The following is a 20,853-nucleotide window of genomic DNA, read 5'->3' as shown; positions in this document are numbered from 1 at the left end:
TTATACTCTAACTATAAATAATGAGGAAAGAGGCGTATACATCCAGATGTCTGTGGCCCTGTGCCTGCAGGGTATAAAATAGGTATATAAACAGGGGTGCACATAACTTTTTAGGTCTGGTACGCAGAAGAGCACCTGGACATGTGACTTGGTGCGCATGGCGCCCGTCCCGTTTTGTCAACGGGGGGGGGGTTCAGCCCGGACAGTTTTGTCAACGGGGAGGGGGGGGGGGGGGGGCGAGAAAAAAAGGACGCTCTCTACCCCTGTGCCTAATGGCTGTACATGGGGCCGACGGGTGCTTTAGAGTGATTGTGTGAGTGTGGCTTCAGGAAGTAAATTCCTAGCCTCGATCTCCAGGCTTTTATTTTTTAGTTTTGCTAAAAAATAAAAGCTTGGAAATTCCTGTCCCAGCTGTTGGTGCGCAAAAGCGCCTCGCGTCGCCTGATGTGGTGCGCATTTTTTATTTTGGGTGCGCATGCGCACCTGCGCACCAGTTATGTGCACCCCTGTATATAAATTGGTTCCTGGATTTAATGTCCTTGTAATGTGGAACAGGTGGAAAAACCCTCTGGATTGAACGCTTGCACAATGAACAACGCAGAACTGAATCATATCTAGTCTGGGCATCTTTTGTTTAAGCTGTAGGCTTAAATGAGATTGTATGAGAAATATCTATAGATCTAGTGTAGCGTGACTGGTAGAGCGTTACGCATAACAATGTGTCAGTATCCAAGGAGTCTTTGATATATATGAACATATAAACACCCGAGAAAACCCTGACATTTCAAAGTCTTATATTTCCCCTTATGGGAAAACACACGAAGTGAGAAAATCTCACAGAATCAAGATTTTTATAGATTTATTCCAATACCATGTTTTTTTACACCTCCCGATACTCTCTTGTCTTTACAGAGAAGAGTTCCCTTGAGAACAAAAACTGCATTGAGCACAGTATAAATTTGACGTGCCTCCATACACACATCTATAGTTTTTCACGCATTAATTAACGGTACCTCTGCTTACAGACTAGTGGGACATTAGAGCTTGAATTCTGTGCAGCAGCGACATTGAAACCCAGCGATCACAGCCGTTAGATCAGAGATGGTTCTTAGCCATCTCGCATGAGTCACTTGCAGAACTTTGAACTCTGAAGGGTTAAAAGTGATATTATATCCCATGTGTCAGCAGCAGCAACAGTATCGTCAGTGCCAGCAGTGGGAGAGAGATGATGGATTAATTCACCTCCGTTTTCCGACATTGCTGTCACACAGTGTGATGAAGAGACAGTGATACATGGTGAAGGCAGAGACAGGCAAAGAGAGTGTTAACAGTCACTACACACCTGCTGTGTGTGTGTGTGTGTGTGTGTGTGTGTGTGTGTGTGTGTGTGCGTGTGTGCGTGCGCGTGTTGTGGGGTGTGGTTTTAGAACTGTGCTGCCTAGAATTATTTGTCCTTCAGGTGGTCCTGAAGAATGAAGAGATTTTCTCCAAAGTTAAATCAATTTTGCTGCAGTGTGGAGCAGTTGGTTCTGATTGATTCTGGGATAACGTGCTCACTATAGGAGACATATGTGCAGTGTGTTTTGGCTGTATACAGTATCTCTGCAGCCCACCAAATCCACAACTCACAATCAATATTTTTGATTATGATAGAAGCTGTTATCTGTAAAAAAATACAGTGTTGTCCCAATATAATGGGCATATCTTTTTTAATGAGCAATATAAAAACATTGAGATATTGAAGCTTTTATTTTCGTTGCACACTTGCAACAGTGTCAACCAAATCATCCCTATAGCAGTGTCAGGTTCACTTCCCACTTTGTAATCAGAAGTCTGAATAACAAAGTATTAGACAACTGAAGACATATAATATGTTAGTACATTGCTGATTAAGGAAGTTTGTAGGAAACATGAACTTATCGACTAAGCATTTGGTCCATAAATATTGTGACGTCACTTTTAAGGCCTTATTACAGGATAGAAGCCAAGTATATCTCTATTTAAGTTCTTAAGGTCTTTATCACTTTTTGGTTCTCCACTGTCTGTAGGCTAACTACTTAGTACCTACACAAATTTGTCATATACTGTATGTTTACATTTTTTTGAAATATTTTACTTTCATTTTATAATGTAAGTCTATGGGGCTCTAATCAGGCTGAAACGTTGCCCAAATTTGGACTGGAGTCATAGGATGATCACATGAAGTTCCCGAGCCGTTCTCATGTGGATCCTGAGATACGCATGATTCTAAATAATGTAAAAAGGTAAAATGATCATTTCCCCTTTTTTCCCCACTTTTCTCCCAATTTAGACATTATGCAAATTCACAATTCTCCTACTGTATGCTAATTCCCAATTCTCCCATGTAATAATAATAATAATATTGACCTACTTGCTCACACGGGGGAAATTTGGTTTCAGCTGATCGCTGCCCAGAGGAGAGCGGAGCAGTTCAGGGGTTAGGTGTCATGTTCAAGGACACTTTGTCTAGTCCACATTGCTGGCCAGGCGTGGAATCGAACCTCGCTCTCTTGCCATTCAGCTATGCCGTCCCTGTCACTGGATGGTCTTGGGGAGGGTGTAGAGCAGTGGTTCTCAACCTGTGGGTCTGAACCCCCTGGGGGGTCCCCACATGAATTTGGGGGGGGTACCCAGATGACAGTGAAGTAACAATTTAAGGACTTTTAAGATCTTTTTAATAGGAGCTTGTAGATCAGCTATTTTCACTGTGGAACCGAGTCAAACTAAATGTAATGCCTCAACTCCTACAATTCCAAGTACTTGTCAGGGTTGGGTCCCCAGTTCAAATATGATTCTTTTGGGGGGTCGTGGCCTGAAAAGGTTGAGAACCAGTGGTGTAGACAACCATGTGTCTCCTCCAATATACACGACATCGCCAGCTGCTTCTTTTCACCTGACAGGGAGGAGTGTCACCGGGAGGACATAACGGTTATGTCCTCCCGGTGACGCATGCAGACGGAGGGACATGCTGTTCTTCTCAATTCCACTCCCTATATATTGAACAAGCCCCCTCGACCAACCTGTAGGAGTCGCTAATGCAGTAACGGATCGCCCTCGTCGCCACCCGCAAACATGTTCAGATGTGTCTGTTGGAACGTTCTGCCCAGATGCACCATGTTTCGACCACTTTGATCTACACTTCGTTCCCATGTGGATCCCAAGATCCACATGATTCAATTCTGTATTTTAGAATAAAAAGTAGTAGTACTAGGTCTTTCTTTAAACTAAAAACCTGAGCTTGTCGTTTAGTCTCTTCTGTCGGGAACTTGATGCACATTTAGAAGGACGACCAAGCCCCTGTTCATTTGTCATAAGGCTTAATGCAAACTAAGGCTAAGTGGTATCATTTATCATCAGCTTTTGTTTTGTAATCTTCAACGGCACAAAGACATGGAATGTAGACTTCATACGTCAATGTGGGGAGCTGTCTCACTAACACCCTAAGCTGTTTAGATGTCAGAGAAAGAGGGAACGGGCGGAGAGAGCTGATTTCACCCAGCTGCTTACTTTACCAAAGGGCTTATCAGGAAAAATGTCCGTTTCTACGGGCTCAGCTGGTACACATGGTGCAGCCTAGCTTTTGGGTTCATTTATCATTACAATAATTTTAACGGATGAAAAATAAGAAAATACACTGTGAGCATGTTGGTTGGAAAAAAAACAGACGGTCTTGTTGCTAATGCCTTCAACTTTTCTTTAGCTCTCTCAACTTTTACCGCTTTCATTGAAGCCTCTACATTTTACTGTATGCGGCACACACCACATAGCTGACCCAAAGGAGGGCACCTTCATGGCTGCTATTGAAATAAGGTCTGCATAAGCAATCTGTTTCCTACTGGCTCCACATCTGGACACTTGGGATTCCATAACCCTGAGTTTGTAATTTCATAAATATAGAAGTGTGTCCTAGAAATGAGACTTTAACCCTGGCAGGGCAGGCGGGGGATAGATCGGTAGGTAGGCTCAGTCTCAGCAGCCGAGGGTGACATTCACTGCTTTCTGTTGGTGTTTGACGGCATGATTCATGAAACAGTAAAAAGTGAGAGACAACGTTATGACTCATAAATTACTTGTTTGTCTTGCAGAGCACCTGCCAAAGTTGCAGTCTAGGCCTTATTCAGCAGCCAGGTAAGATGTCAAAGAGACTTATCGTCTGTTCTGCACGAAACCATGTAAACATGAATCATTGGCTGTGTTCACTGTAGCCTGTTTTTTTTTTGTCATAGTTTCTTCTGCCATTTTTGTCATAGTTTCTTCTGCCATTGTGGTACACTTAGCCGGTCATTGATTCATGCTTCCTGTTAAATGTGCCCATTAGATTTGCTTTAAAGCTTGTGTGGAACAGCAACATCTAAACCAATGTCAGAACTGTCTACCTCCTCTCATTAGTTCTCCACTTATCTGTGTGCACACACGTACATGTTTGTTCATGTGTGTGTGTGTGTGTATGTGCGTGCGTGCGTGTGTGCATGCATGTGTGCACACTAAAAGAGAAAGAAATGAGAGATGGGGTCTGTACTAGTTTATCAGATGGCACTGAGACATTACAGAGGCTTGCATTATTGATGCTGTGGTCAATAGAGGTCTCCAGTGGCCCACAGGAACTGTAGAGCGAGGGATGGGGAGAGCAAGTGTGCCTTCCTGAGCAAGGAGGTAGAGGATGAAGGAAGCACAGACAGACGCAGTTTTGTCTGTTGGAAAGAGACGACAGTCAGTCGGCGCTGTAGTTGGCAAAGCGCAAATTGGCGTTAAAGCACAAATTAGGCTTAATTCATCACGTGGGCCCATTTGATGTAGATCATGATTTAGCGTTCTCATTTTCATTCTCCTTCCCCCTTGCTCATTTCCATACTGTAATTAGAGTTGCATTTAATGAGTGCATAACCTCATTCCTTTGATTATCCTTTGTTGGAATGCACTTCCTCCAAAGTTGGGCTATTGGTGAGACCGGTGTAGCAGCAGAGAACAGAACATGTCTTCCTCTACTGCAGTGTTTTTCTAAACGGTGTGCCATGAGACGAGTCCAGGTGTGCTGTGGGGTTTTGTGACAAACACACATTATTGTTGCAATATATAGAATACAAATATATATATATACTTAAAGTTATGAATATATATATATATTTCTTTAAATTTACCATATCAATACTTTGTGCACACTAATTTCCCAATACAGAAGCAAATTCCATACCCTAAATATACGTATAAATGTTTTCCACTTTCAACCTGGCGTTCCTATGTTAGGCGTGTTATTATAGGTGAAAATTATATTTTTATGGTGGTTATTTGGGGGTCCTGTATATACTGTACTTGAGTGCTCAAGTGCTGCATTTACACAATGCACAGTTCCCACAATAAGTTAACTCCGATACTCCCTATTGATCAGTAACCATTGGCAGTCTGTACCCACTTCCCGATGCCATTGGGCTGATTATCTCTAGGAAGAAAGACAGCTACAATTTTATGAGCCATTCTTTGGAGTCAGAGTCTGGATATCCATTGGTTTCCCTGCTCTGTCGATAATATTCTGAATATGAGATATTGATTTGACAGATTGTCAACCATACAAGTATACCATAGGGGAGTATGGATTACACATGTTCTCACATATTCTCAACATGACTGGTCCAATTCAAGGTGACTAATCAATCAAATGTACACACAAATATTTGTTGTTGTCCCTTTGTCAGATTTACAAGATCACAAGCTTGTAGATCTGCTATTTTCAAAATGTTTGCATGACACTTCGTTGCACAATTATTATAACGAAGTATACAACACTGCTTGGGTGGTTAATCGATTCATTCATATAAAATAATGCGCTTCTCAATTATTTGATTAATCGAAAAATTAACCAATAGAATAATCGCAAAGAAAATAATCGATAGTTGCAGCCCTAATTCATGCCCTCTGTCTGTCTCTCTGTCTGTCTGTCTGTCTGTCTGTCTGTCTGTTACTCTTCTCCTGTGTCGTCAGCTCCATTCTAAGGCACCCAGCGAAGCTGCATTTTGTCTTCAATGTGGTTGAGTTCCCTGTCTGCTCTGGGAGACCTGCCGGGAGGCAGGGCCTGTGCACTGGTTGGCTGTCTGACCTGGTCAGTTCCATGCTGGTGCAATCTGGCAATGCTCCCTGCTGTCCATCTCCCCCAACGGTAAGGAGCCTATCAGACAGTGACACACCCATGTGAAATGTCTGGCCAATACCGTTAACCAATATCGATAACAGATGTCGATATTATCTGTATAAAAACAAGATAACATTTTGTCCATTCTGGAAAAACAAATGTAAACACTGAATAGAAAAGCAAGTCCTCTTTTTCTTATCCAAAACTAGCCATGCATGATATTGACTTTATGGCCCATATCTGAACATAAACAACTTAAATTAGGGATGTCCGATTTTATCGGCCTCCCGATATTATCGGCCGATATTAGCATAAAAATTGATATCGGGAAAATATCGGTATCGGTTTTTGAAAAAAAAAATTTTTTTTTTTTTTTTTTTTTTTTTTTTGCTTTATAAATAAGTTACAGGAGTTCTTACTGTATATGGTGTGTGTGATATGAAATTTGAGCTTACCCTAATCACAATAATCCCCGCATATATCGGTATCGGTTGATATCGGTATCGGTAATTAAGAGTTGGACAATATCGGTATATCGGTTATCGGTAAAAAAGCCAATATCGGACAACCCTAACTTAAATGTATTTTTATTTATAATTTTTCCAACTTGATGACCCTTTTGAAAGATTCCGCAGCAAACACTGACTGAATCTGCAGCCTTCATCTTCACAAAAGGCTCCAGGCCCAGGTTCACATAAAAAAAAAATAATAATAAAATATGATATTTTGAAAAAACTGTTTTCCAGGCCCGGAAAAGGTTTGTAATTATTCAAATGTTTTGGAAAATGTTTGGATTTTCATAGTTTTTGGCTAGTGATTTTTTTTCATAAAAACATGTCCCAAAACATATCTAACATTACGTGAAATATGTAACATTGTAAAATGTAGTGCTTCACAAGCTGCGTGCGAGCGGCCTAATGTATACACTATACAGGGTGTCACGAGACAAAAACAATAGATCTACAAGCTAACAACATTTTGCACCGTGACACGTTAGTAGCTTGTACAGTAGATCTGTTCTTTTTGTCACGTGACTTCTTCGCCTCGCCTTCGTCTTGGGTCATACAGCACACTGTAGTAAGAGCCTCATTATTGCACCATATGATTGCTACAGGCCTGGAAATTAAATACTTTTAGTTTTGAAAATGTATTGTTAAAAATGTGTGGGAATCCTGAAAATATCAGCTAAGAATATTGTTTGAATATCGATACCGATATTCAATTCAATTTTTAAGGCCGATATTGCCGATACCGATATGATGACCGATACGTCATGCATCCCTAGTATCAGAACATAAAGATGTGTGGGCTCTGCCTCACTCCCCCCTCCAAGGGCCCGATCTTAATGGTCTCGGTTGATGTATTTCTGAGTCCTCAGAATGAGAGCGACTTTTAATATTGTTCCAGTATTACATTACTGTACAGGGAGTTAGGCTTGGGGAATTGCTCACATAAAATACAATAATTATAATGTAACTAAAATTGGTTGAAGAGTGGGTAGAATTTAAAAAGAATAATGGGAACAAGTGGCCTCACTTCTTTACAAGTTTGTGATTATAAGTGTTCACTGTTCAGAGGTGATGTCCTTTGTTCAGAATGACTTTTATTCCTACTGGCCTCAGATTGGACACTGCTAGAACCGTCTCCCCAATGCCTGTCATGCTTTTAGAAATATATTTTATTGCTGACTTTGTCAGCAATAAACGCCAGCCACAACCCCAGACTCCATATTCTGGGAGGAACATTAGCCAAAAATAGCAGATATACAAGCTCCTCGATCGGCTCTTTCTGGCAAAGAGATTTGGTATAGAAAGGAACTAGAGCAGACCAAGTACAGAGCCAACTCGGGCCCCTTTTACTAAGTATAGAGGGTTTAAGTGGTTGATAAGAGAAAAATACCAGTAGAGTTGGAAATGTTTTTTTTTACATTTCCACTTTATTTCTGATAGCAACAGTGACAGAGAAAGGAAAAATGCTAGAGGGTCGGATTAAAACCCGGGCGGGCAAGCTGCAGGGCGGACTATAGCCTTCTTTGTGTTGGTGAGCCAACGGGGTGCTCTTTTCAAAAAAGCAAGAGATTTTTTAGGTTAAGAGTGGTCAGGAGTCACAGGAAAATCAGTTGTACAAGTGCTGCCTCAGTAAGCGGGAGTTTGAGGGCCTGGGGAGTTCAAGACATCTGGCATTCAGCCTAGGATTCCCTGCTCACCAGGAACAGAAACCAAAATACATCGATTGAATACTCAGTCAGCCCCCAGATTGTAACCCCTGTGACTTTTCTTAAGTTCTTTCATTCAGTGCTAGATCAAATGGAAGGGTTGCCACCGCTAAAGGCTGCAGCATAGTCAGTGGTGCATGGAAGAAGTATTGATTTCTTACTTTGGTAAAAGTAGCAATACCACAATGTAGAAAGTTAAAGTTCTAAATTCAAAATGTTACTTGAGTATCTTTAAGTACATTTTGAGCGTTGTGATCAAAATGTACTTAAAGTATCAAAAGTAAAAGTACTTATTATAGAGAAGTCATATTTCACATGTTTTTTCAAAAAGATTTTAGATTAAAACAATCATGTACCTATATGAGATTATCAGATAACACAAACCTTAAACTCATTTGCATATTCTTACGGGATCCACGCACGCATGCACGCACGCACGCACGCACGCACGCACGCACGCACGCACGCACGCACGCACGCACGCACGCACACACACACACACACACACACACACACACACACAAACTATAACTCACACGACAATAAAACAACAGTAACAACACACTCTCCCAGCCTTTACAAGCACCATAGTTCTGTGTTGATAATCTACTGCTTCCGTTCCGTGTCAATTTGTGACTTGTCAGTGTCACTCGTAGCTACTGAGCACACACACACACACACACACACACACACACACACACACACACTCTGACAGACTTCATTAATACAGGACAGCGCTGGGGATAACGGCACCACCTGCTTCTCACAGTATATTGCATAGTGCACAACAGCAAGTCGCAACAATATTCGAAATCTTAACAAGAAAGATAGCACCCTATAGCATAACAGCAGATAACATAGGGACAATCAATGAAAAGCCATTTGGCAAAAAAAATTACATCATGACCTTCCATCACGTATTAATCCATAATCGAGGGGAACTTGAAGGGCGGGCGTTGTTGTGGAGTTTGCTGGCTGGCAAGGTGAACCCCTCAAGTTCCAACTCCTCCGAGAAGTCCCCATGATGTCAGCAATACATTCTGTATTTGCGTTAATAAATACATACATAAATAAATACTGTCAGTAAGAAATTAACAATTTAGCAGCTTAACAGTGTGAAATTAAATGCAGAGATTGCAGTCCACGTTATGTTATGTTAATTTAGGTGTTGTAATTAAGCTATTGTTAAATATGTTTAACATGATATAATACAAAAAAATATGTACAAAACTTAATTAAAAAATAAAATAATATATATTTTGTTAAACATTTGTTTGGGTAGGCACAGGCCAGAAATGGGTGGGCCCAGGCCTTCCCAGGCCCACCCATAGCTACGACCTGAAGTACAGTACTTGAATAAATGTACTTTCCACCGAGCATTGTCTAACTAACAAAAACTGTTTGACTAGGGTAGGTCAATAAGAACAAAATGGCGTGAATAAGAAAAATAAAAAAACTTCAGCAGTGTTTTTTCACAACTTTGTTCACTAGTTCTTGCACCTCCAAGGTTTTCTGTCTAGTCAACACAGTTCTTAGTCGAACATTGTGTGCGATTGGTCAGAAGTTCAAGGTGGGCGATTGATTGATTTTTTTTGTTTGTTTTTTTCTGAATTTTGCCCATGGCTTGATTCTGCCAGCAGTGAAAGCAGCGATAGTTTCAAACAGAGGTTGGCTGAGGAGGAGGTTAGGAGGTACTAGTCTCGTGGGCCAACCCTCCTGGAGGTACAACCACCTCTGCAATCCCTCTCTGAGTGACCATAAACACAACCTGTCTGAGCTGGAAGTATAAAATGGTTTTGTTTTTGGTTCATGAAGCCCTGCCGATGCCAAACAAAGTTCTTGTTCGTTTGGAGTATGCTGCAATCTTCCTGTTGCCAGAAACTTGGAGAGTGGGTTATTGATTAATTATGGTGGATTCTGTTGTTGGACTCATACATTAAAGTTGTTTTGTTATTGTTGGTTCGGTTCTCTTTAATCATAAGGATTGTTTAACCGTAACCAATTAATCCCTATATACTTTGTTGACCAGGGTCCCGGGGGGTCTATACTTGGTCCCATCGTTTTTTCCCTCTCCGCCAAATCTCTTAGCCGAGAATAGGCGATCTCCAAGCTCACAACGCATCATGTTTGTTGCGACGCATCTTGAGCTTGTAGATCTGCTATTCTCGCAAAATGTTTGCCTTTTTGCAGAATATTCAACATACCCAGAATAGGGATTCTAAACATTGGGTTCAAGTGAATAATACGGTATATGGTTTATCCATAAGAGGTCGACATCTACTGGCCTTATAAATGGTAAATGGTGCATTTATATAGCGCCTTTATCCAAGGCGCTTTACAATGATTGTGCATTACATTCACCCATTCACACACACATTCATACACCGAGGGCGGAGGAAACCATGCAAGACACCAACTTGCTCATCGGGAGCGTCTTGCTCAAGGACACTTAGACACTAACTCTGGGGGAGCCTGGGATCGAACTGGGAACATTCCGGTTCCCCGCTCTACTTCCTGAGCCACTGCCGCCCCCATTGTAAATTAGAAAATTATTCTGGATTGAATCTAAGAGCATAAATTAAATGAAAATAAATGAAACCTGACAGCCATATCCCAGCAAGACCTCCTGGGTCTCCTCACTGGTGTATTGTTTTGGAATTGGTCCATTAATTTAGATAATTATATCTAATAATTATAATAATTATTATAATGAGAGGTTTCTCATTATCACAGTAATTCCTCTAATTGAACGTAAATGACTTCTAATGATTTCTGACCCCAGATCCGCACGAGTCTCCGACCTAACTTCACCTTCCGACCTCCCTCTGACCCTTCGGTGCCGTTCATTATGGTGGGACCAGGAACAGGAGTCGCACCCTTCATCGGCTTCCTACAGCAAAGGTACAGAAGACCACCTATTGTAGTTGCATGTGTAACCCGGGCTCAGTCCTGATGTATAGCAGACACTGGCCGGTACAGATGTGTATTTCTACTTCTATCAAATTAGCATTCGTTTGGACTAGCGCATCAGAGATCATAGGTTCGGTTGAAGGACGGATGAGTATTTAAAAGGTTAATGAGTGAGCAACAACAATAAAGAAGACTCAGAGACCAACAGATAAGTTTAAAGAGAGTTAAATGTATTAAACATAAAATAAAATAGAAATTTGAGGGATGACAGTGAACACTTGATTTGTCCAGCTTGTAAAATAAGTGCAAAACAAAAACACCACCTAATAGACTAGTGGTCAGTCTTGAACATATATTTTTATGTATCTTATTTCAGTGTTCCTATTTATCGTAAGATTTGGGTTATTGAACTGTTTCTATCCTGAGAAAATCTTATTTTCGTGCTTGGTTTTTATATAGCGACCCCTTTTTAAACCTGAAGCTTTTTTTATTAAATACTTTTTAGTCCTTAATTTTAGGCCTAAGTAATATTTAGTTTTTTTTAACCTCAGCGTATCAATGAAATGAATTTTAACCCCAAAGCATAAAATGAAATGGTTTTAACCTTATATCAAAATACAGTTTGATCTTTTCATCAAAATACAGTTTTACCTTTTTATCAAAAAAGTATCTTTATAACAACAAAAAAACTTGTTCACTTCTTGTATCAAAAATACCCTTAAATGAAATGACAGCGTAATGCTCAAATATATCAGTCAACATGAACTTGATTTTAAAACAATAACCAGTGTGTCTTCTTTTCTTTTGCTTTCCTTTTGTTTTCTCAGTTCAGTAGAAAGAATGAAATATCCATGAAAATATTCCTTCAGTGTTCTTTGCAATAGTCAGTCCTACCAGTTCTCCAGATCAAAGCAACAGTTCTTTTCGGATGGACTCAGATGGGTTAGTTCACCAAACTGCTGACCTCTTCACCACGGTTGGTTGTAGATCAAAGACTTCAACAGTTGAAATCCACTCTTAAAAGACCCAGCCAGAACAATCAAGTTTGAGTTCTCATATTCTTTTGTGCAAGGGCATGGTTCACACAGCATCGATCATCAGTGAGTTTCTTCCAGGATCAATGCTCACTAACGTTGTGTTTTTAGATCAATCAACTGAACAATGGGAGTTTCTCCCTTATCAACGTGTATCTTTGAAAACGTTATTCAATGTGTAATCAATCTCCAGGAAGATGCGACGTGCCTCTCCTCTGGTTAAGATCAAAGATAGTGTCTCTAGAAGATGACGTTCTCTTACTGCACTAAGCAGGGCTGTGATTGGGCTCAGGTCTGTTCCTTCATTCACCCCTGCAGCAAGCAGGGCTCTGATTGGTCAGTGAAAAGTGTCACTGATCTCAGGTCTGTTATGTTCCAGTGTCACCCAAAACTTTACACTTCAAAATAAAACACCTTCACCTTAAGTGAATTTTATGTGAGACCTCTCTATATTGAGGACATTTGTACGGCAGGGACTCATTTTGTTCAACACAAACTCTATTTATTTTATGGATTTTATGCAATATTTTATATATTGCTGATTCTATTTTAATATTTATGACAAATATGCCTTTTGAAATCTTTATTTATTGCTATTTCCTTGTAGCTTTTAAATCCTATTTGAAGGCATGGTAACATGGGTTACACATGCTTCACATCTTGTTTATCTAATAAGGCTGAATGCCAGTCTTGATTTACCAACCTATTGGTACCAGCATGCATATCGTCGTTCTCGGGTAGAAACCTCATATGCCCAAAACTGCTACTTTTGGGCACTTTTGGGGGCCATTTAGTCAAAAGCTCTATTTAATACTTTTCATTGGCTCAATATTTATACCCCCCCCCCCAACACACACATTATTATTTTATATATATGTTTAATGCCAAAAATAACAGGTCTGCTGTACAAGCTTGTATATCGGCTATATTTGCTATTTGGGGGGTTGTGCTCTCATGGTACCAAACAGTTGAAAGTGAACTATCAACGCAAACTTCAGGAACACACATTCAGCAAATAAAAAGGACCTTTTATACTGAAATATGTTGTTACAGATCTTGCTTCATGCATTTGTATTCATTTCTCACAATGGTAGCATACTGTACCAGTGGTACTCAAACTTTTTAATTTCAAGGACCCCCAGTTTGGTATGCATTAGGGCCACGGAACATCAAAACTGTACAACATGTAATTAAACTAGAAGTTTGGGCCGCTACGCAGCCCTCACGTCTAGAGTACGACACCTACAGTACGTGCCACCCCCCGGTGTGACTGATATGCTCATATACAGAGATATGTGTCTCTTTTATGGCCATATATGGAGATCTCTGTATTTATCAGTCCTTGTCACCTTTATTCCCATATATGAAGATCCCTGATATCGTCATTATATGCCCAATTGCCCATATATGGGCATGCTGATATAACTATTTATAGGGGTGGGCATTTTAGAAAATGCAGGAGAATGTCAAGCACCCTGATAGGATGGTGACTTAATATGTGACAAATGATTATTTTAAGAGATCATGCATTCATTAATATTCACATCATTAGCATTCAAGTGATGTCAAGTGAAGATAATCTATGCATATCTTTCAACCAACAATTGCAAAAGATCTGGCTTAAAGTGACACAAAAGTCGTTGCGGCGTAGCAGCGCTCCGTGGACGACCGTTAATCTGGCAGACAGGGCTGTGAACACGTCAGGGATTATACCGGGTGCTTCAGCTGTCCCAGCAGGAATAAATCAAGCCCTCTCCAAAGCCACCGTTTATGACTTCATCTGTAATGAACAACCACGGGTCAGGTGAGAGCAAAGAGACGTATTGATCTCGACGTAAAGAGTTCAGGGGGTGGGGAGTGTGTTAATGTAAATCATGACTAGTAATTGCTGAGGAGGTGAAGTGGGGATATTGACTGTTGGCTGCACTATTTCCTTATGCTCATCCACCAATAAACCATGCATGCATATCTACACTATACAACGAAAGGCTTACTACAATAAGGTTACGATATCATGAATGTTTTGTAAAACAATGGTTAGGGTTCTGCTGTCTTGATATGAAAGCCCTGTAAAATGCATGTTTATGAATAAGTATGTGTCAGAGAGGGGGCCAGAGGGCAAGATAAACCTTGCAATGAATGATTGCTTTACAACAGCAATTCTCATTGGACGGTTATTGGACAGCTTTGTTGCAGCAATTGGACAGGTTAGTAACGCCAGCTTTGTAACACAAACAGAGATTCTGGTTGGAACGGCGTTGGAACAGGCAGCGATTCCCATTGGATGGGTTGGTGGAAGCGATTCCCATTGGAGCTCTTTGTAACAGTGATTCAACACATACATCAAAGTGTGACCTAAGCGTCTGTTTTTCCAGGCTGATGTGTGTTCATTGAGCCAGAACAATAGCCACCACGACTTGTCACAAATCTGCCTGTGCCTTTTTGGTCCGAGTGACACTTCTGACTTGGAGTGGCCTTGTATAAATGAGGTTGTGTCCCAGTCAACCAGAATTGTCTTTCAATCCCCTAGATGTGTGCTCTGTTGTGTTGTGATGTGTAGTGTGTACCAATTGGGGTGTTAGTTCTCAGAGCTGACATGGGGACTGTCAATACTCTAAGTGATCGCTGTCTGTGTACAACATTGACCTGAAGCAGCGATGGCTGTTTCTAAAGACGACGATGGCGGTAGAGAAGTCATGAGCATGAAAGTTTACTTTGCGATCAATTGTAATTGAAATGAGCAATTTAGTTGTGTATTTGACATTGAACACTGGAAGATAAAAAATCAATTTCTGTTTGCATTTTACGCTTTGGTAAATAAATATTGCACATGACAGATATGACAAATAACTTAAATATAAACGGAAATGACTGACAATGACCGGCACAATAACCCAAAGAGACTATAGCAGAGACTATGTTTTGCACCCTGTCTGTCCGTCCATCCGTCCGTCTGTGTGTCCGTCTGTCTGCGAGCAGCTAATCTCCGGCACCATTGGCCCGATTGCAGCGAAACTGCACACACACTCCCTGGATGCCAGAGCAGAACCTCTGCCCCGCATTTTTCAGATCAGCCTGTTATAGCGCCACCAGGAGGCCGATTTTTATATTACTCCTACAGATTTTGTCCGAACATCGCGCTAATTGGTACACAGTATCTCTATAGTCATGTGATCAAGACGGATCTTGTTTGCAGGATTGGTCCGTTTTGAACAAAATACCTCAAATCATGAACGCAGCATGCGATTTCCGTGAAATTGTGCACGAACATTCCCACTAGACCGAGGAAGAAATGCCACTTGAACATTTTCACATCTGCCTTTTATAGCGCTACCAGGAGGCTGACTTTTGTCAATTTCTTTGATATTACTCCCTCAGATTTTGTCAGATTTTTCATATTCTATCCTGATTGGCTAACATTGGCTTCCAAAGTTTGCAGGATTTCTTCGTTTTGAACAAAATGCCCCAAATCATGAATGCAGTGTGCGATTTCCGTGAAATCTTGCTCTCACATTCGCACTAGGCCGAGGAAGAAATGCCACCCTTTTCACATTGGCCTGTTATAGCACCACCAGCAGGTCGATTTTTGCTAAACACAATGAAAGGCCTAGGAAGAAATGGCACCCTTTTCACATTGGCCTACTATAGTTCCACCAGGAGGCTACAATAACCTACTGACCTGGCGGAGACCTGTGCTCCGAGGAGCACTTTTTGTAGTTAATATATATGTTATACTCTCAAATATATATAATAACGAGCTAAAGTAGCAGATCAACAAGCTCACCACGCGTCACATCTTGATGTGTGCTTGTAGATTGGCTATTTCTTTTTTGAAATGTTTAGAGTATTTATGAAAATGTTTCAACACATCCATTCATAGATGATTGGAAACGATTCTGCCGATTATGCAAGATAATTGTGATTATCTCAAATAATTGTGGTGATGTAATAATTGTGACGGGCATAGATAGACAATGGGCGGCTAACTGGGGGTGAAAATTGCCTTTACCTGTGTGACACAAAATCATTGATGACAGCTAGCTTAGGGACTGAGGTGGTCACACAGCTTTCTGGAGATAAGAGATGAGAGGTTGAGCTTGAGTGGACGTGTTCTGGTAGACAGGACATTTGAATTATTATTACACCGCGGCCGACTGGCCACATCTATTACAGTCATTATGGTAACAAACCCGGACACTACTTTCTGCACACAATATATGCGATCTGAAGTCTGTGTCCGATCAATAAGTTTGTCTAATAGGCTGCTCTCAACCATGTCTGGGTGAATTTACTTCTCTGTGAGTTGTTTTTTGTCTGTAGTTATAACTTTGCTTTGATGTCCTGTACAGTAAGCTACTATAATAGCCTATGATATCAAATCCTTGATCTTTCTCACAAATGCTTTGAGTAGCCATAACATAGGCTACAAGTCAGAGAAGTTATTGAAGACATGGATGGTACAAGCACCAGTCCAAATGAAGCTTCATGGGAGAGAAAGAGAATGTTCAAGTGTATTTATCAGACACTAATCTCTCAAGACAGATTCAGAGCTCTGCAGCATATTCATTTTTCTTTTTTTTGCCGATGGGTTCCCAGATTGTTCAGACACAGACCTTATAAACAGTTTTGGGTCTTTTAACCTCAGCCAAGTGACTTAATAATTTGCAATTTAATTTCTCATAAACAATGATAACGGTAAACATGGTGTACAGCTGGTTCATTGATATCTGCACGGGACCTTGTCATGATGTAAAAAAAAAGAAGTGCCGCTTATGTCTTCTCTGTGAACTACCAGACCCCAGATTTGAAATTCAAGCATGTAGTTATAGAAATAGAGATTTCAAGCAAATAGATTTCAAGCTTTGTCACTTTTTAACAAAATATTGGTCAAAACATTGGTAATTGGTCGTCTCCAAAATGGGAATTGGCATCGTACCCAAAAATCTGGCATTAGTTGGGCTCAATTATTATAATTTTTTGATGTGCCACGTGGGAAGAGGAAGCCATATGAAAGCATCCATCAAGCACACCTTACTTCGTCTCCATCTTTTTTCTTTTTCCATCTTCCTATCTCCCCCGATGTCTGTCTCTCTCTGTGTCCCCTACCAGCTGTGCATTGTGTCGGCGGAACGTGAAAAGCTGTCATGGGGCACGGCGGTGTACACAATCTGACTCGAGATTCCAAGCAAAGAACCCACTGCTGATGCTGCATTCTGATAAGAGATAACAATCACCATTTTGTCAGCAGGATGATGTATGCTGCCTTAAGGTCCGAGCTAGCAGCAAAACAACACAGGGACACTTCCATTCTCCAATCTCTAAGCCACGCGTGCACACACACACACACACACACACACACACACACACACACACACACACACACACACACACACACACACACACACACACACACACACACACACACACGCACTTCCACCTCCACCTTTGTCAATCGATGCGTGTTTTTGAAAGTCCTTTCTTTGTGCTAGTTTGTAGCTATAGTAACAAGTGTAAGTAGGGAACAGCTGAAAGGTCAAGAGGAAACGCTTGAGTCTGTAGTATCTGGAGATGTTGAGAAGACCCCGGGCAGTCTGGTATTGATTGCAGTCTGAGTGTAAAAATGAGTAATGGGGCATGAGATTCTCACAATCTCGATATTGGGAAACCTTTCTATGTAGGCTGTAGTGCGTATAGTTAAAGGGATATCATTAAGCTTTTGTACCATTAGGTTTTTATATCAACTAACTAGTTGCTTGGACCTTGTTAACGGGCGCAATGAGACAGTTTGCCAATTCAAAGGTATCTGCATGTGTCTTGTGTGTGTCTGTGCGCGTGTGTGTATTTGTTTCCATTTATCAGTCAAATGGCTGATTACAATTGGACTGTTGTGCTAAATGCATTGTAAATTGGCCATGCAGAGAAGTAAAAATGTATATGGAATTGTGCTGCACTGTCAAGTTAGTTATTAAGTTGTGAGTTATTGTTGTGTGCACGGTTTATTTGTTTATTTTATCATTGACTTGAGAGACTCTCCCATCGACCCACACAGAGCAGCAAATCGTATCCTCACCACTGAACACGATTTGGGATCATCGCAGTGCGGCGTGCCCCGGTGGATCACAGAGTCAGAGCTACATAAACAAGGCTACAGTCCTTCCCACAGCTGTCCCGGGTTCGAAACTCACCCGGGGCCCTTTACTGCATGTCATCCCCCCTTTCTCTCTCCCACCTTTCCTGTCTTCTCTGCTTCTCTGTCTGTTTGAAATAAATGCACTAAAAGGCCAAAAATAAATATTTACATCTGTATATAGAAGTAATCGCAGTGTTTACCATGTCTTTACCTCAGCATCCATTGCACTTTCCTTCTACCCGCTGTTCCTCTGAATGGCACTGAAAGGTGGCCGCCCCCAAATGTAGTGCGCTGGCAATGCTGCTGTCCCCTTTGGGACTGTGTTGCAGACTGTGTCAGTGTTGGCTATGCAATATAATTTGTATTCTGGAGATGCCGCTGGTGTGGTCTGCTCAGAATGGGATCCTGGTTTTTCATATTGGTATTGATCCCTCCGGGGCAGGCGAGGAGAGGAGATAGACGAACCCGCTAAAATGAGTTTACTTGGGGGGGCTGTTTGCACATCTGAAGAATCTCATCCAGGATGCTAATGGTTGGGGATCAGAGCGTTCCGAGCAACTCTGCCATGCAGCTATCTAACCTGACCCCATTCTACTAGCACAAAGTTGAGACAAACTTATGTGTACAAAAACGTCCCTTCAAATTCATTGAGGCGAGGCTTTGTCTATTATGCTTATTCAGACCGCACGCAATTTTGTCCTGCCACAGAATAGCTGTCATCACTCTTTTAATACCTTTTTAGGCACCATACAACTCCATCAATTGTGACACTTGGCTGCCATTTTGTTATTGTGACCACAGAGAATTCAGCACTTTTTTTTGGGGGGGGGGGGGGGGGGGGGGGGACACCTGATTCATTCAGTATATGAATGGCGCAGGTTGGGGAGCAGTGGAAGCAGAAGTCTTATCCTCAAGGTGCAGCGACACGGCACAAAGGCCCCAATCTTCATGCCTCTCTGTGACATCCACAGGACCCATTGTCCCCTTTGGTAATTTCAGCAACATTCCTCTCTCTTTTTTATCCTTTTCTCTCTCTTTTCATCCTTCTGTCCCCCTTTGCCAGATGGGGATAACAGATAAGGCCTGGCCCTTCAGAGGGTCACCTGACTAATGGCATTGTAAAAGGTTGGGGGTCAACTGTTGTTATCTGCACGGTGCTGTCACAGTCCCAGCAGGTGTGCAGCATAGATAGCAGCATCCTCGGTGCTTGGTGCCATCACGCTGCCATTATTTGCAAAGCATTCTGGGAGCCATGCCAGATTTGCGGGCCACAAGAGGAATAACTTTTACAGCGTGGTTTCACATGCAAGTGCAGTTGAAAAGACACGTCTGTGCATGCACACGTGTCGTGTACTCTCATGCACGCACCGCCGAGAACTTGAGCCAGTTTAGCAACAGTTTATGGTGATGCGATCCATCTTGCTGTTTGTGGGTTATTTAATAATAGTAATATCCTCATTGCAGCACACACACTCATTCCTATGCGTTAGGTTAGGATATTGTGGTGCTTGGTCGATTTTCTCTGCAGACAGAAGTTAAAGGACTCTGTTCTCTCTCCAGTCTAGCTGTTTCTTGATATTGATTGACCACTGAGATTCTCTAATTGCCTTTTAGGGAGAAGGAGAGGCAGATGAAGCCTGAGGCGCTGTTTGGTGAGACCTGGCTGTTCTTTGGCTGTCGCCACAAAGACCGAGACTACCTTTTCAGGTAAGTTAGATTTATGTCCCTCTTGTGTGACAGTGGTGGTTGACACCAATGATTGATACACACACACGCACACACTCATGCATGTACGCACGCGTGCACGCACACACAAACACACACGCACTTGAGGACTGTTGAAAGGCACCTACACCACTTTACAAACCCACAGACCTATTGACCTTTATTATCGGGACGGAGGACAATGTTTTATTAAAATAAAACATACATCATGAACGCAACATCCAATCAACCCCAAATTAGAATTGCTTGTTGAGGGGCCTCTATAGAGCGCACCTCTAAAAGCGCTTTCACTTCTGGTGCCACAATTGGGAAGAGTTGTACTGTATGTCTTAGAAATGGTATTTCTCCCACAGCTTCCTCGGGTCCTGGCAGCTGCAACCCATGACTTGCACAGCCTTCGGTAGGCCGCCCAGTTCTGTGCTCCACAGAGCACCCCTCTCTAGTTACTTATCAGTTCACAAGGGTTAGAATCAGTACAACCTAGTCTCTCCTTCAGACTGTTCACCTTATCCTACGTATAATTAAAGAAACCTCTGTCCATCACACGACACACCGTCTGTTCCACATGCTTCTCCTCCTTTTTTAAAGCCGTTTATTCGCGTTTTTGTGTAAACACAGGAGATTGGCAGTTCGGCCTATGGGATCTGTCGCCATGGTTGCAGATTTGCAAGCTATGGGATGATCATCTCTAGCC

The 20,853-nt window shown here is 41.6% G+C and overlaps 1 protein-coding gene across 3 annotated transcripts in view; it reads left to right on the top strand.

Moving 5' to 3' along the window:
* mtrr (5-methyltetrahydrofolate-homocysteine methyltransferase reductase) overlaps positions 1 to 20,853 on the top strand; it is a 47,479-nt gene that overhangs the window by 10,728 nt on the left and 15,898 nt on the right. For all 3 annotated transcript variants that reach the window (XM_084048372.1, XM_084048373.1, XM_084048371.1), the window contains exons 10-13: positions 4,107 to 4,149; positions 5,998 to 6,172; positions 11,143 to 11,261; positions 20,049 to 20,141. In XM_084048372.1, coding sequence (XP_083904498.1) covers positions 4,107 to 4,149; positions 5,998 to 6,172; positions 11,143 to 11,261; positions 20,049 to 20,141 — 430 coding nt within the window. The remainder of the gene's footprint in view (positions 1 to 4,106; positions 4,150 to 5,997; positions 6,173 to 11,142; positions 11,262 to 20,048; positions 20,142 to 20,853) is intronic.

The sequence above is a fragment of the Gymnoscopelus microlampas genome (assembly GCF_963454915.1).
Source record: "Gymnoscopelus microlampas genome assembly, chromosome: 22".
NCBI classification, from domain to species: Eukaryota; Metazoa; Chordata; class Actinopteri; order Myctophiformes; family Myctophidae; genus Gymnoscopelus; species Gymnoscopelus microlampas.
Note: the sequence above shows the minus strand (reverse complement) of the source record. Positions and strands in the feature narration are given on the sequence as shown.